General features: G+C 43.3%; 1 protein-coding gene across 1 annotated transcript; it reads left to right on the plus strand.

The window, feature by feature from the left end:
- The first annotated feature begins 3,892 nt into the window (after nt 1-3,892).
- OR6V1 (olfactory receptor family 6 subfamily V member 1) lies at nt 3,893-4,834 on the plus strand. Its single transcript, XM_004430673.3, has one exon. It carries the CDS (start codon nt 3,893-3,895, stop codon nt 4,832-4,834), a length of 942 nt encoding a protein of 313 aa, XP_004430730.2.
- The last annotated feature ends 10,236 nt before the right edge of the window (nt 4,835-15,070 follow it).

Consider the following 15,070-nt stretch of genomic DNA (forward strand, 5'->3'; position numbering starts at 1 on the left):
CAAAAAAGGATGTGGAGTAGTATTCTTAAATCAAGGAAACAAAGGAGACAGAATTCAGTGGCACCAAAGTAATTACCCACTATTCAGTTGTAGCTCTTTCTCGTCGGGTAGGCTAGAGAGGAAATAAGAATCAACATTGTTGCACGTGCCCCTTGTCTCAAAGGAAATGGGAAAACATTCAGAATTATGCTCCTGGATTATGGAGACTGCTCTGCATATGATCATTTTACAGAGTGATGCTACATGTGTGTTGATGAATGAACACAATTGTATATAGATAGACCACCAGAGAGGTGGTTGACCAGACACCAGACTAAGCTGCCATATTGTTTACCACATGGCTCTACCACATTGCTTTCATCTTTATCCCCAAGGTCATTGTAGTAGGCATAATAATGGCCCCCCAAAAAGACTTTGCAGATGTGATTAAATTAATGACCTTGAAAGGAGAAGATTATCCTGGATGAGCTAGGTGGTTGAATCTAATCCCAAAGGCCTGGAAAAGTGGAGAACTTTTCCCAGCTGAGGTCAGAGTCAGAGGGAGATGTGATGTTGGAAGAATGGTCAGAAAGATGCACTGTTGCTGGCTTTGAAGATGGAGGAAGGGAACCAAGAACCAGGGAATATGGGCAGCCTCCAGAAGCTGGAAAAAGCAAGGATCCTCCAGAGGGGAGCACAGCCCTGATGATGCCTTGATTTTAGTCTGCTTAGGCCTGTGTCAAACTTCTGACCTGTGGAGTTTGTAAGATAATAAATTTGTAGGGTTTAAGCCACCAAATTTGTAGTAATTTGCTACAGAAGCCATAGAAAACTAATACAGTCATGAAGGCCCGCATGACCCCAGCCTGCACGGTTGTCTCTCAATTCTCAAGATGTCGTGCCTCCAACTCTGCTTTGACCAGCCATCCTGTCTGTCTGCCTGAGCTGCCCAGCAGCAACGTGCTCCTTTCTAGCATTATCCCCCATTTCTGTCCATAAAGACCTAAAATCTTCGTTACGATCAACGACTCTGTCTTGGAAACTCAGTTCCAGATTCAGATCCTACAGAAAGATTGCTTGGCCAATCCCTTCCAGCCCTTGTAGTTCTTAAAATCGGGACCCATTTGCACTGTCTTCATTGGAAATATTTTGCTTTATATGTTTTTTGTCATTATTCCTGTCTGTGGGTGGAGGTGTGGGTGGGACTAAGTGGGTGGCATCCATAAAGTCTGAACTCTGAGATAAAAGACTGTGACACAGAATTTTCTGGGGAGCTTGATCCTCTGCCATATTGCCTTCACCTTCATCCTCAATGTGTGTGTCCTCTCACTGGAGTCAGAGACAAGCCTTTAAGTCTGGCCAGTTCCCAAGATGCATCTCTCAGGGACTTTGCCTCTGAGAGGAAGATATCTCCTCTTAAGCTTACGGTTTTGATTTCCCATTCCTTCAGAGAATTCAGTCAAGAGGGTGCTGTGGTCCAGGGTCTACATTCCCTGACTCCTCAATCTCAAAACCTTGATCTGGGAGGGAGACAAAAATCTCCAAATGGGAACTCTGGATCTAACCCTGGCCATATACCCAGTCAACCATAATCCTAGTTGAGCTGGGAAATTCTTTTGTGCTTTTTCCATGATCTCCCTTTTCTTTGACAATCCTAGGAGGAAAGAAAGGGCCAGGAGGCAGGCACTGCCATGGAACCAATCCTAAGCTATCAGCTGCTTAGGTGTATCTAGGTCGCTACCCCTTTCTTCCTTCAGATCTTTTCCTCAAATGTTACTTCCTCAGAACAGAAGACTTCTCATTATTCTAAGGAGTAACACCAGTGCCTCATAATCCCCAGAAGGCTCCTTGCTTTCCCATCATTCCCAGAGAAAATGCTCTGTAGGAGTCTAAGTCTCCCATCCAGTATAAGCTCAGCTCTAAACCACTTCAAGAAACCAAGGGCTTGGAGATAGGGTGGAGAGAGAGAACCAAGAACATTCATCCTTGGGAGAGAAGGGACACAAACAGCACCTTTCCCCTCTGGTATCCAGAAGGACTTCTTTCCCACATTCCGGTCCTACGTCAATGTTGCCGCCCCAGGCTTTGTGGTGACACAGGGTAAGCCTTCAATGAGGAAATTAGCATAAGGATTGGAGATGTTGTAGCTTGTGAAGCCACTCACTCAGCAGTGCCACCCCATTCCAGCTGAGCCAAAACCCCTGTCCACATCTGCTGCAACACACTAACCAAGGATGATGGACCACATGTCTCTTGTCACTCGAGTCACAGAGTGGACCCAATAGGCAGGAATCTCTAGACATTAATTTCTTAATGTGAGGAGCTCGAGAAGAAGGCACTGTGCTAAGAGGCTAAGGTGAGTGGTTTAGGTTTGTATATGGGTCAGGCTTTTGTGCAGCACAGACATTAGGACTGAGTTTGAATTGATCAGCCCTGGGTGTAGATTTTAGCCCTACTGTTAAGATTTGTCAGTAGGATGGGTAAACAGTAGATGGAGGGACAAACCCTCTTCTTTAAATTGGAATGACATTGCTGGTGGCCAGGACACAGCTTCAGATGAAGCTTTTATGGGGCCAGAGAGAGGACCAGAGTATATACATATACAGCTTTTCTCTGTCCACTTCTAATAGATTGCATTGTAATCTTTATTTTCTTTGACAATTGAAATTTTTTAAAGTATCCTTTTAGTGACCTTAAATTCTGAGGAAAAGCATAAAGCTGTGGGAATATTCACACACACACACACACACACATACATGCACCTTCACACACAGGTTGGCCCTAAAGAAGGTGGAGAGATGATGGGCCAAGAAAATTTGAGGGCAGTGGCCACCATGCAATAACAATGACCACAACTGTTTGTTGAGCATAGTACTATGTGCTGTTCCCTGCACTAAATGGTTTACTCTTTAATCTTTGCAACAGCCCTAGAAGCTAGTACTATTGTTATCTTCATTTTACAGCTGAGTAAACTGAGGCTCAGAGAGAGTAAGTTATAGCGAGGAGCAGATTTATGTTCCACAAACAAGTGTCAGGGCAGAATTCAAACACAGGTCCAGAGCTCATGCCTCGACCACTATGTGAGTGAGCGGAGTAGGGGAGGTGCAGGGGAGGCCTCTGCAGAGCAGCACCATTAGGTAGAGCGCTAATGACCTGGTAGCTGGCAGGGCAGCCACCTGCTTCCCAGGCTTATCTCTGTGACCTCCTGTGTCCTTTCCGTTCTCCATCTTTGCAAACACATATCAGAGGACCTCCCTAACGGAAGCTAATTTATTGACTCCAAATTAACTTTCCATCAGTTTTATGATCATAGCTGGAGAAATGTGAATGAATGAGGGTCCTCAACAGAGAGACAGCCCAGAAAGACCCAAGGGGACCCTTTAAAAGAAGTCTTGGTGCACAGCCGCTGGGTCATGACACAGACCCCCCACTACCATCACTTGGAGGCTTCTGGGTGACTTACCCTAATTGTCTGTCTTTCTTTCCGTGTTCCCGCCCCTCCCTATCTTTCTCTGTTTCTCTGTCTCATATACTTGGTCTCCCTCTCATCTTCCTTTTCTCTTTTGTTTCTTTCTTGCCTTCTCCCTAAATGTCAATGTCTGTTGCTGTGTTTTCCCCTTAATCTGCTCCTTTCTGTTTTTCTCTCTCCTTGTTTCAATGGCTTTCCTTGCGTTTACTTCTATGTCTCTCTAACTCTATTTCTCTATTATTCTCATATTCCCATGTTGTTATCTCTCTCTCTGTCCTGCTGTTTATCAGTGACCACCTACTTGCCTTTCTCTCCCTGTTCTCTTTCTCTGCCTCTATCTTGGTTTCATGGTCACTGATTCTCTCTCTATCTCTATGTCACTATCTCTGCCTCTCCATTTCTGTCTCTTGTTACCTTTCCATGTAGAGACCTAGCCCCTGGATCATGGTAAATCTGAGCCCCCCTTTTGAATTTGTCCTCTTGGGCTTCTCCTCCTTCGGTGAGCTGCAGGTTATGCTGTATGGGCCATTCCTCGTGCTTTATCTTCTCGCCTTCATGGGTAACGCCATCATCATAGTCACAATCATAGCTGACACCCACCTACGTACTCCCATGTACTTCTTCTTGGGCAGCTTTTCCCTGCTGGAGATCTTGGTGACCACAACTACAGTGCCCAGGATGCTCTCAGACCTGCTGGTCCCCTACAAAGTCATTTCCTTCACTAGATGTATGGTTCAATTCTACTTCTACTTTTCCCTGGGCTCCACCTCCTTCCTCATCCTGTCAGACATGGCCCTTGACCGCTTTGTGGCCATCTGCCACCCTCTGTGCTATGGCACTTTGATGAGCTGGGTTGTGTGTGTCAGGCTGGCAGGGGTGGCCTGGGCAGCTCCGTTCCTAGCCATGGTGCCCACTGTTCTCTCCCAGGCTCATCTCAGTTATTGCCATGGCAACATCATTAATCACTTCTTCTGTGACAATGCACCTCTGCTGCGGCTGTCCTGCTCAGACACCAGCCTGCTGGAATTCTGGGACTTCTTGATGGCCTTGGCCTTTGTCCTCAGCTCCTTCCTGGTGACCCTCATCTCCTATGGCTACATCGTGACCACTGTGCTGCGGATCTCCTCTGCCAGTGGCCGCCAGAAGGCTTTCTCCACATGTGGGTCTCACCTCACCCTGGTGGTCATTGGCTACAGCAGCACCATCTTCCTGTATGTCAGGCCTGGCAAAGCACACTCTGTGGAAGTCAACAAGACTGTAGCCTTGGTGACGTCAGTCTTCACCCCCTTTCTCAATCCCTTTATCCTTACTCTCCACAATGAGACAGTCAAGGCAGTGCTAAGGGGGCAGATACAGAGGGTGAAAGGCCTTCGCAAGGCATTATGATGAGCCTGAAGGACCTGGCCAGGCTCAGTCAAGTGGTTCTGTGAGGAGGCAGAGTATCAGGCTGGGTGGGAAGACCACTGCCGAGATTCTTTAGATTTTTTCCTCTGTGCCTCTGAGTGATAACCACAGTGAATCCTCAGTGCTACCCTGTCGGGACCAAAGCTCTCACAGGCCACCATGGAAGAGCTCCCATACCCACTGGCAGCTACAAGAATTCTGAAAGTAGCCCAGGGCCTGGGAGCCAGGAGCGGGGCTTTCAATAAAAGGAAGTACATGGGCTTTCCGTTCAAGGAATAGCAGCCAAGAAGAGTTCTCTGATCAAGAGATGTTATCCAGCGCCCGTGTGTGTGTGTGTGCGCGTGCGCACGCGTAAAATTCCTGAAAGTCTGTTTGGTCTCACATTCACTTTGGAATGAAATATCAGCTCCACTGCCCTTCCCTCCCCCAACCATAATCTGAAATTTAAAAAACCCTCCAGTTACTTTGTACTCAGAATCATGGTGTTCTCTTAACTTCCACCTCTCCTGAAAACAGCCCCAATTTTAATAATCTGCCAAATTGTTTCTGTGAATACACTTTAGTTTACCAAATTACCTTTTCCAGTAAACTACAATGACTTCACTCATCAAGAGAGTACTCGTGGCCCACTTTCTTTAAAACGACAAAAACTACTAATTTATCGCAAATTTCAAGCTTTTTAAAAGCCTACTATGTGGAAGTAAACAAGAGAAGAAATTGTAGGCTCATTTGGTGCATACAGAGTGTCTAGCTTTGGAGATGTGGCTCAGTTAGTGGTCCATTGGTTCTCCTTATGTACTTCCAGTGTAACCCCAGACTAACCTCCTCCTAACCGAAATGCCCCTTTCTCTGACTTTCTGAAAAGTTAATTTCTTTCTTGCTGAGATGCCCTTCACTCAAATCAGAGGGTATTTTTAGGTTCCTAGTCTCAGCTTCTGGTCCAAAATCTTGTCTCCTCCAATTACACATCAGAGCAGTGAGTCTGCTGTTTGCTGTTTCTATTGCACAAATTGACTTATTTTCTCTAATTGTCCTCTGCTCACCACCTCGAAGAGTAAATATTTGTAGAATAAATGAAAGGATGATGAAGAAATTAAAAATAATTCCACTGATAATACCTTACTTTTGTGTGTGTGTGTGTGTATACATACATATTCACACTTGACAAACTGCTTTTACGTATGTTTTCCATTTGCCTTTACCCTCATAGTAATTCAATTAAATGAAGATTCACTGATCACTGACCATGTGCAATGCACTCTGCTCTGCACTGACTTCTAAAGATCAAAGAAATATGGATTCTAACCTCAAAGTTTTCTCCACCTGTGAGAGAAAAAAGTACAATTAATCTAACACATTTTGATAAGGGATTTTCCTACTTATAACAAGTGCCTGAGAGCCCAGAAAGGAAGTACTGCTCCTTGGGATGCAACGAAGCAGTTTCTGAGCCACTAATGGATAAGGCAACCATGGTTGTGAGGAAAAATGAGTTGTTCAAAGCGATGGCAGTTCTGACAGCAGAATCTGGTCTTCAAACTTCTTTTCCACTTCTCCATCATTGGAAATTCTTCTTCCATCTGGATCAAACTTGGATTAATTTAAAGCTGGAATCTCCAACATCTGAAGCCACTCAGTGTAGACTCATCCAGCCCCTTATTTAGTGTGTATCCATCAAGTTCCCATCAAGTTTGTAGAATTGTAATTCCAAGGATTCTAGTAACCCCTTCATAACAGTAATTGTATCATTAATATCCTCACTTAAAAGAAACAAACTGTCAGAAAGCAACTATAGGTTCAGTGTCACTTTTACAGATTTCTCCTTTATTTATCACAATAGTACTCACAAACATTTGAAAGATAGCAAATAACACTTGTACATGCAAGAAATATTTTTATTCATTCCATGCACACTGTTAATTGCGTGATGGATCCACATTCTCTTTGCTATAATACCTTATTTCCCAGGAGAGGGAAACAATTGATCTGATTGTTGTTCTATATTAGGCCATTTGACAGAAGGCAACAGCCTTCGCTCTCCACAGAAGTAGCTTACACTGGAGCATAATTGCAGGGGATTGGGATGAGATTGCTTGTAACACCCAAAATTGATTTAAATGTAGGTAGAATCAGTGGTGAGATTTCATGACTCTAAAATGCCTGCCACATCCTCCCCACCCACCCTCCATTTGTCTGGCATTCTATCCACAGAAATACAGCATTCTAGTAAGCAACCATTAGAAATGCAAGGTTCTGAATAGCTAACACAAGAAGCCATTGTCACGTATATAAATCCCAGTGGGAAGCTGAAAAATAGATTTATTCCTTCCTATTGGGAGGACTAGGGGGCAAGAAATCAAAGATATGAAAGTCTTGATGAGAGAAGATAAAGGGCTATAATCATTTTTCAAATAAAAGTCAGGCCTGGGTCCTATAGTAACCAGTAGTAGTTTGAAAGCCCTGTGTACATGGCATTTTAAGAGTTTGGTGAGGTGTAAAATCCTCTAAGGCCAATTTGGAAAATTTTAGTGTTACCTATAGAGGACCATGCTCATATCAATCTAGTTCACCAATTCTTTAAGCTTTAAATTTCCTGATGTAAATATGGTCCTTGCAACAATGCCTGACAGATACTGAAGAAAACTGATAGTAATTTAGTGGTCTGCTGGTTTATATTAAGCCACTGGCTCTCCAGTTGCAGCATTTGCTGACTTACAGCATTTGACAGTCTCCATGGTGTCAATTTCACTCCCATCATGCACAATTTCAAACTACCAACATGACATCACTGAACTTGGAGATGGGAAGAGATGCTCAGCAGCACACCACTATACAGTATTTTCACCAAGGAGATACAAGCGACACAAATAACTTCAATGATATAGGTAAAAGTAAAAAGTAGTACGATAATTAGGAGTTTAGAGTTTTTATTACCTGTGATTTTAACATAATCTATTTGGTTGTAAATTTCTATTATTTAATTTTTGAATAATGGCTATGTTTAATTCCTGAAAGTTTAGCAATTGGTTCTCAAGAGAGCTCCAGAGCGTCACTCCAGACCATTCTGACTCTGAGTTTTCCCTTAGATCCTGTTCCCCATTCAAACCAGCATCTTTGTCCTTCTCTTTCTCTTGAGTTAGATATGTGTCAAGTCCTATGGAAGGAAACCTCATGAAATTGCCCCTTAACAAAACTATTCTTAAGCCCTTTCTGAACTCAGGTCATTTTCAAAACTGAAGGCAATAAAATTACAGCACTGAAGGTAAATAGTATCTTTCATGAATACAATATAATTGCCCGAGCATGCAAAGTTTTCCACACCAGTGACCTCTGTACCCACTACAAAGTTTGCTGTAATCTGATATGTCCTATAATGTCAGAGAGGAACATCTTTCAGAGGACACCTACAAGTCCCCTAAGAAACTTGGATCTGATTAGTGAAAACATCCATGACCACACTCCAGACAGCATTCATTAATACCATCTCTCTGGGATTTCTTGCCTACATAATATGCCATTTTTATGCCTACATTGTTTTATACATTCAGTTGCCTCTCTCTGGAATTCCCTGTTTCTCTTCACGACCTGTGAAGTTACTCTACATACTTCAAACCTAAACGGAAAGGACACTGTGTTTGGGAAGACCTTCAATTTAACCAAAGAGAATTAGGCACTCCCTCCCTGTATTCCCAGAGTGCTTTGCATAGTCTAGTAATTAATACATAGGCTTGTCTTCCCACACTAAATTCTCAGCTACTCAAGTTAGGCACCATGCCTTATATGTCTTTGTGTCTCCTGTGCCTAGAACAGAGTAGATGTTCAAAAAATGCCGGCTGCCTTTAGTAAAGATGTTCGTGGATGAATTTGGACTATGAGTAAACACTATAAACAAAAACACGGAATGCCATCTTAGGTGACAGTAGTAGAAGTATGGTAAACAAAGCATGAGAAGAAGTTATCCCCCTGCACACTATCCAGTTAGTTGTCTAAACTAGTACCACAACCAGTTCCAAGACCCACATAACAACAGGCACAAGGAGAAGCAATGTGGATGGTGAGAGGCCTAGAAATTGTTCAGTGGCAAAATCAAACTTGTAAATCTGAATATTTTGTAGAGGAGTGTGTAGTTGTCCTCACTTATTTGCAAGTCTGCCTGTGTAACTCAAAATTGCACAGAGGGTGAATGTTTGAGGGAGTCACAGTGAGGCTGGACATAAGGGTTTCATCTTGAAATTCAGAACAGTGAAGCAAAGAAAGGGACTGCCTCACAGCTGTGAGTGCTGCATCCTTAGACTTGGTGCAAGCAAGGGCTCTTCGCCCACCTGCAAGTGTGTGTGCTGCAGTGGGGGTGTCTGCACTCAGGGGAGGTGTGTCTGGATGACCTACACACTCCCTTGAGATGCCAAGAGGCTACGATTTAGTTACATCGGGACTCTAAATTTGCAGACACTTTCAGACAGCCACTCTGTCTTAGAACTGGAATCTCCAGTTCCTTCCAGCAAGGTGGAAAGATGTTAAAGTTATTTTCTAGGCTGTGTCTATGCAGGAGCCTCATTTGACATTGTGCACACCAAGGGTCCCTGTCTTATCAAGACGATGTACTGAACCAAAACATCTCTAGGTCATGTCCACACAGGATTCTAACAGCGAGTTAGAGGCTGGACCATTAGGCCAAAGTCACTCAAGAAGTTTGAAGTCAGACTAAGAGGAAAATCTCGGGGGCCTAAATTCTGGTTACTGTCACTAGAAATAGGACTGGGGATGAAAGTGATTAAGAAAGGGTGGCTCCAGTAATTGCAAATACATCCTCAAATTCCCTCTTTCAGTGCCCTTCACATTGTTGAGACTGAGACAAGCACTTTCTTACACAATTTCCTGATTGAAACTACCCCAGCAGATTGTCCAGATCAGTGCTCCTCAAATATTAATGTGTATATGAGTCACGCAGGGTGATTCCTATTAAAAGGAAGATTCTGATTCAGCAGGTCTGGGGTGGGGTCTGAGAGTCTGCATTTCTAACAAGCTCTCAGGAGATGCCAGTGCTGTTCCAAGGATCACCCTTTGAGTAGCAAGGCACCACAGGCAAGTTTGTTGACAATGTCATGCCTGTGTGATGTTGGCTGTGATGGGTGATTATTGTGGAGGCCCAAGGCAAGATGTACCTTCCCCAAACTGACCAGTCAGAGACTCCACTTCTAAGAAAACACTATGAAAAACAGGCAGTAGACTGCTGTAGGCTGTTCATCATTTTTAATTTATTAAAAAGGAAATATGTGCAGAGATGAGGGAGTGGCAGGAGGGAGTCTCTCCAGAGGAAACTCTGAGTAGATTTGTCTGCTGATTATTTTAGGAGCAGCTGAAAGAAAGTGTTTGCATATTACAAGGAGGTAATTGCTTCCCACTTAGTTCTTCAGTTTTTCACAAAGTTTGCAAGGAGGGTAAGTAATTAGTCCCTTGAGGGGTAGAGGAAAGAAAGTTCTCAGACAGTTTCCCCAGCTGGCGTTTACTGCAGAATGAAAAGTATCTGCCCACTTTCTTGGAGAGGCCCACAAATAGGAGCATGTTCTGTGGTAGTTTACAGAAAAAAAATCTCAATGGGAAATCAAGGTACCTGGTCATAACAAGAGACTTATGCCTCTAGGCTGCACACCCTGGGACGCTCTCCCATCCCACCACCACTGGTCTTTTACAGCTGTGGCTCTATGGGCTGGCCCCTATACTGTGATCTACACACTGCAAATTAGGACTTGGGCCTCTCATCTAGAAATCCCATGAATGGAGCTAGCTTCAGAAGTAAGAGGACGTTCTCATCTACTCTTTGTCCTGCTTTGCTAATCCCAGCTGTCTTGACATGAGTACAGCCATGTTTGGCCGCTCCGTTGACCTACAGCCACCAGCACAAAAAGAAATATAAAAGCTGCTTTCTGCGTGGTGGGAACTGGCCCTTCTCTCACGGAGGGAGTTGCAAGTTGTAACATTTCAAGGCTCTTGGAGCATCGTAGCACGGGATGGACTGGCCATCTGTGCCGGGCTGGGACGATAACCAAAGAGAACAATGCACGTACACAACTACTGGGCTGGGACGTTAGCCAGGGGGCTCAGTGCACGTACGCCACTGATAACCATTTTGTGCATGGAAACACTAAATGCTTGCTCTGCAAACTCTGTAATTGCTTACTCTGAAAATTACTGATGGTATAAAAACTGCTGGAAACTGAGACCCGGTGAGAGTTCCACGTGTGGAGGGGACACCTTGCCCAGGACGTGTGATCCTTGCCCAGCCGTGTCGATTGACAGGACTCTCCCGGCAGTGGGGCGTGGATGTTGTGAGTAACTGATTTGATGTGAAGTAATTGATTTGATATGAAGTAATTGATTTGATGTGTTCTCTTTTCGGTCAACCTGGTGTTTCTCTTTCTGGTTGATCTGTGTCATTTCTCTTCAGCCGATGTGGGTGTTTTCCCTTTCCAGTCGGGCTGATGTTTTTTCCTCTTAATATTTGACCTATTTGATCTGTTTGCAGACTGTCGCCTTTACTATCCTCTATATAATAAAATATACCTTCAGTCCATTTGTTGGGAGTGGACAGTGTCTTTTACGTCTCCGATCGAATCCCCGAACCTCTCATAACATAATTGGCGCTGTGAGCAGGATTCGATTAAGGAGATGCCTTTCCTATTCAAACGAAAGGTAACTGAAGCCAAGGTGGAAGGGATTCCAGGATGGGAGGACCCTCCCTTTTGCACTCTGGCTGGGGAGTGGGCTCATAGGTCAGGGTTATGTGAAGCTTGGGATGCTCGTCTGCGACGATTTGAACAGTTGGATGTGACCAAAGCTTTGCAGATGGTGGAAAGGAAAGAGAAAGATGATGTTTCTTTTTTGGCACGGCGAGGTTGGTGTTTGTTAACTGCTTATCACCGGGCTATAGAAGATAGGGATAAGATACAGAAAGAGAAGGCACTCTCGGAAAAAGAAAATTTAGATTTGCAGTCTCGCTTGGCTATGATTCAATGTCAATATCATGCACTGGGAGATCAGGCTCGTAACTACCAAGCTATAGCAGAAAAGGCTGCTGTAAGAGTTGCCAAATATAAATATAGAAAGAGGAGAGGAAAGGTAAATGAACGAAAAGTTCATATGGCCATAGCATCGGCCGGTCCTAAGTGGGACCCGGACACCTGGGATGGTGATATCTGGGATGATGATTCTGAAACTGATTATGAGGAAGAGGAAAAACCGCCCAAACGCACAGAGGCATGTCCTGTTCGCCGTCGGCGGATGAAAATGGATGGTAATCATCCTGTAAGGAAAGATGTGATTGAGGATTTTAACCAACAAAAAATTTCTGATATTTTAGCCCGGGCTACACAAAAGCCTGGAGAAGCCATTATAACCTGGCTTGTTCGCCTATATGATATGGGCGCTACAGGAATTAATCTGGATGCAGGAGATGCTTTTAAATTTGTAATTTTGACCAATGATCCAGTAATACGGGGAGCTTTCAGAGACTGGAGCATGAATGCTCACCCCCCAAATGATCGTGGACAAGACACTGATGGTACAACTTTATTGGCTCTTGCAGTAAAAGGAGCTCAAGATAAATACCCCACGGATGATATGTGGCCAGACACTAATAGACCATGGTATACTTTAAAAGATTGTGTTCAAAAGATGAGAGAAAAAACCATGAAACAGGCTGTGTTTCTGGGGTGTGGTGAAGCTTTAAATAAAATGACTTTAAGTGTCCAGGTGCAAAACAAGTTGATAAAAACTGCACCTCCGGCATACAAACAAATAATTACAACCCTTCTCATGAATGAAACTGAAAGCCCTATATCAACACTTGCAGATAAGATTATGCAGCTAGCAGACTTGGGAGACTGGCAGACAACTGAAAACTCTCCAAGAAGAGAAAAAAGAGAAACATTCTTTAAAAAGGATAAAATAACTCGAGGTGATATGTTTTTGGCCCTACTCCAGGCAGGAGTACCTAAAGACCAGATTGATGGAGTTGACACTAGAGAATTATGGAAACTATATAAAGAAAAAGGGCTGAATGTAAAACAAGTGAACAGAAGGGACAGTATAGAGAATGCTTCCAACCCAGTGCCTACTGCACCTAGTGCACCACCTCCTCCCTTGGATCCTCTTCTTGCTGACTTATGTGATTGAGGGGAAGGCCAAACCTCTGTATCGATTAGTGCCACTATAAGAAAAGATATTAGACCACATGTACCAATTAAAATATTTTGGAAGAATGGATCTACAACTAGTGTGAAGGCACTTGTAGATACAGGGGCAGAGGCCACCCTTATCTATGGGAATCCAACTAAGTTTCAAGGTACATCAATTCTGATAACTGGATTGGGAGGAAAAGAAATCCAGGCAGTTACCACTAATCTTTCTATACAAATTGGGCAACTACCCCGGCGCACATATCTAGTTATGATTGTGCCAATACCAGAATATATAATTGGGATTGATATTCTAAAAGGATTGACATTAAATTTGGCTGATGGACAATACCAATTTGCTATTAGAGCTTTGTCTTTTCATATTAATGCTGTAATTGTGGGATGTTTGCATCATAAAGTAGAAATTCCACCTGCCACGCAAGTGATCAATCAAAGACAGTATCGCATCCCTGGAGGACAACAAGAAATATCTGAGACCATAGAAGATTATTTGGCTGTAAAAGTCCTTCGCAGAGTAACTACAGCCTGGAATAATCCTATCTGGCCTGTTAAAAAAGGTGATGGGACATGGAGAATGACTGTAGATTACAGAGAGCTAAACAAAGTGACTCCGGCTATTCAAGCGGCCGTCCCTGATTTGATTACTCTTATAGAAAAAGTGCAATGTTATCCAGGCACTTGGTATGCAGTCATAGACTTGGCTAATACCTTTTTCACCATACCTATACCTAAAAGTGTCCAAGAACAGTTTGCTTTCACGTGGCTGGGACAACAATATACCTTTACTAGACTTCCTCAGGGATATGTGCATAGTCCCACTATCTGCCATCGACAGGTTGCTGAGACCTTGGCAAAGGTACCTGCTTCTGATGATGTCCAAATAGTACATTATATAGATGATATTATGATCCAAGGAAATAAAAAAGAAAGAGTACAACAACAGTTAGAAAAAATAATGGACACACTTGAGGAGGATGGATGGAAAACTAATCCAGCTAAAATTCAGGGCCCGAGTTCAAATGTTAAATTTTTGGGAGTACTTTGGAATAATGGAAAACAAGAAATTTTACCTAAAGCTAGACAAAAGATATTAGATTTTGCAGCACCCCGTAACAAAAAGGAAGCACAAAAATTTATTGGATTATTTGGATTTTGGAGGGCACATATTCCACATTTAAGTCAGCTCCTTGCACCTTTATATAAAGTTACCAGAAAAAAATATAAATTTGAATGGGGAATGGAACAAAAAGAAGCTTTTGAAGCAGCCAAGCATGCTATTCAGACTGCTTTAGATCTATGGCCAATTAGACCGGGACCCATTGAGTCACAGGTAGATGTCATTGATCAGTATGCCAGCTGGAGTCTATGGCAAAAACAAGGTGCCCGACGTTATCCTCTGGGATTTTGGAGTCACAAGCTTCCCTGTTCCAGTGAAAGATATAGTCCTTTTGAAAAACAGTTGTTAGCCTGCTATTGGGCTCTAATAGACTCAGAAAGCCCTACCCTGGGACATGAGGTAATTATGCGACCCCAAATACCCATCATACAATGGATTCATAGCACGCCTGTTACTCATAAAATTGGACATGCACAAGAATTTAATATCATCAAATGGAAATGGTATATTCAAGACCGGGCCAAACCTGGCCCAAAGGGGTTGTCTCTATTGCATAAACAAGTGTCTCAATATAGCAGTGAGCCAACTGTGTCACCTAAGACTGATATAACAGAATCTCCTGTTAAATGGGGTGTCTCATATGATCAATTGACTGAAAAACAACAAAAACATACGTGGTTTACAGATGGTTCTGCCAAAATGATATCAAGCTCACGGAAATGGAAAGCAGTTGCCTATAACCCATCCACCCAACAAACAATTGTCACCACCGGAGATAATATGAGTAGCCAATATGCTAAACTCTATGCGGTGTATCAGGCACTTCAACAAGAACGGGGGCAACAATGTCATATATATACTGATTCGTGGGCAGTGGCACAAGGGTTGGCAACGTGGATGCCACAATGG

Source organism: Ceratotherium simum, chromosome 1 (genome assembly GCF_057802395.1).
Source record: "Ceratotherium simum simum isolate JZ-2026a chromosome 1, ASM5780239v1, whole genome shotgun sequence".
NCBI classification, from domain to species: Eukaryota; Metazoa; Chordata; class Mammalia; order Perissodactyla; family Rhinocerotidae; genus Ceratotherium; species Ceratotherium simum.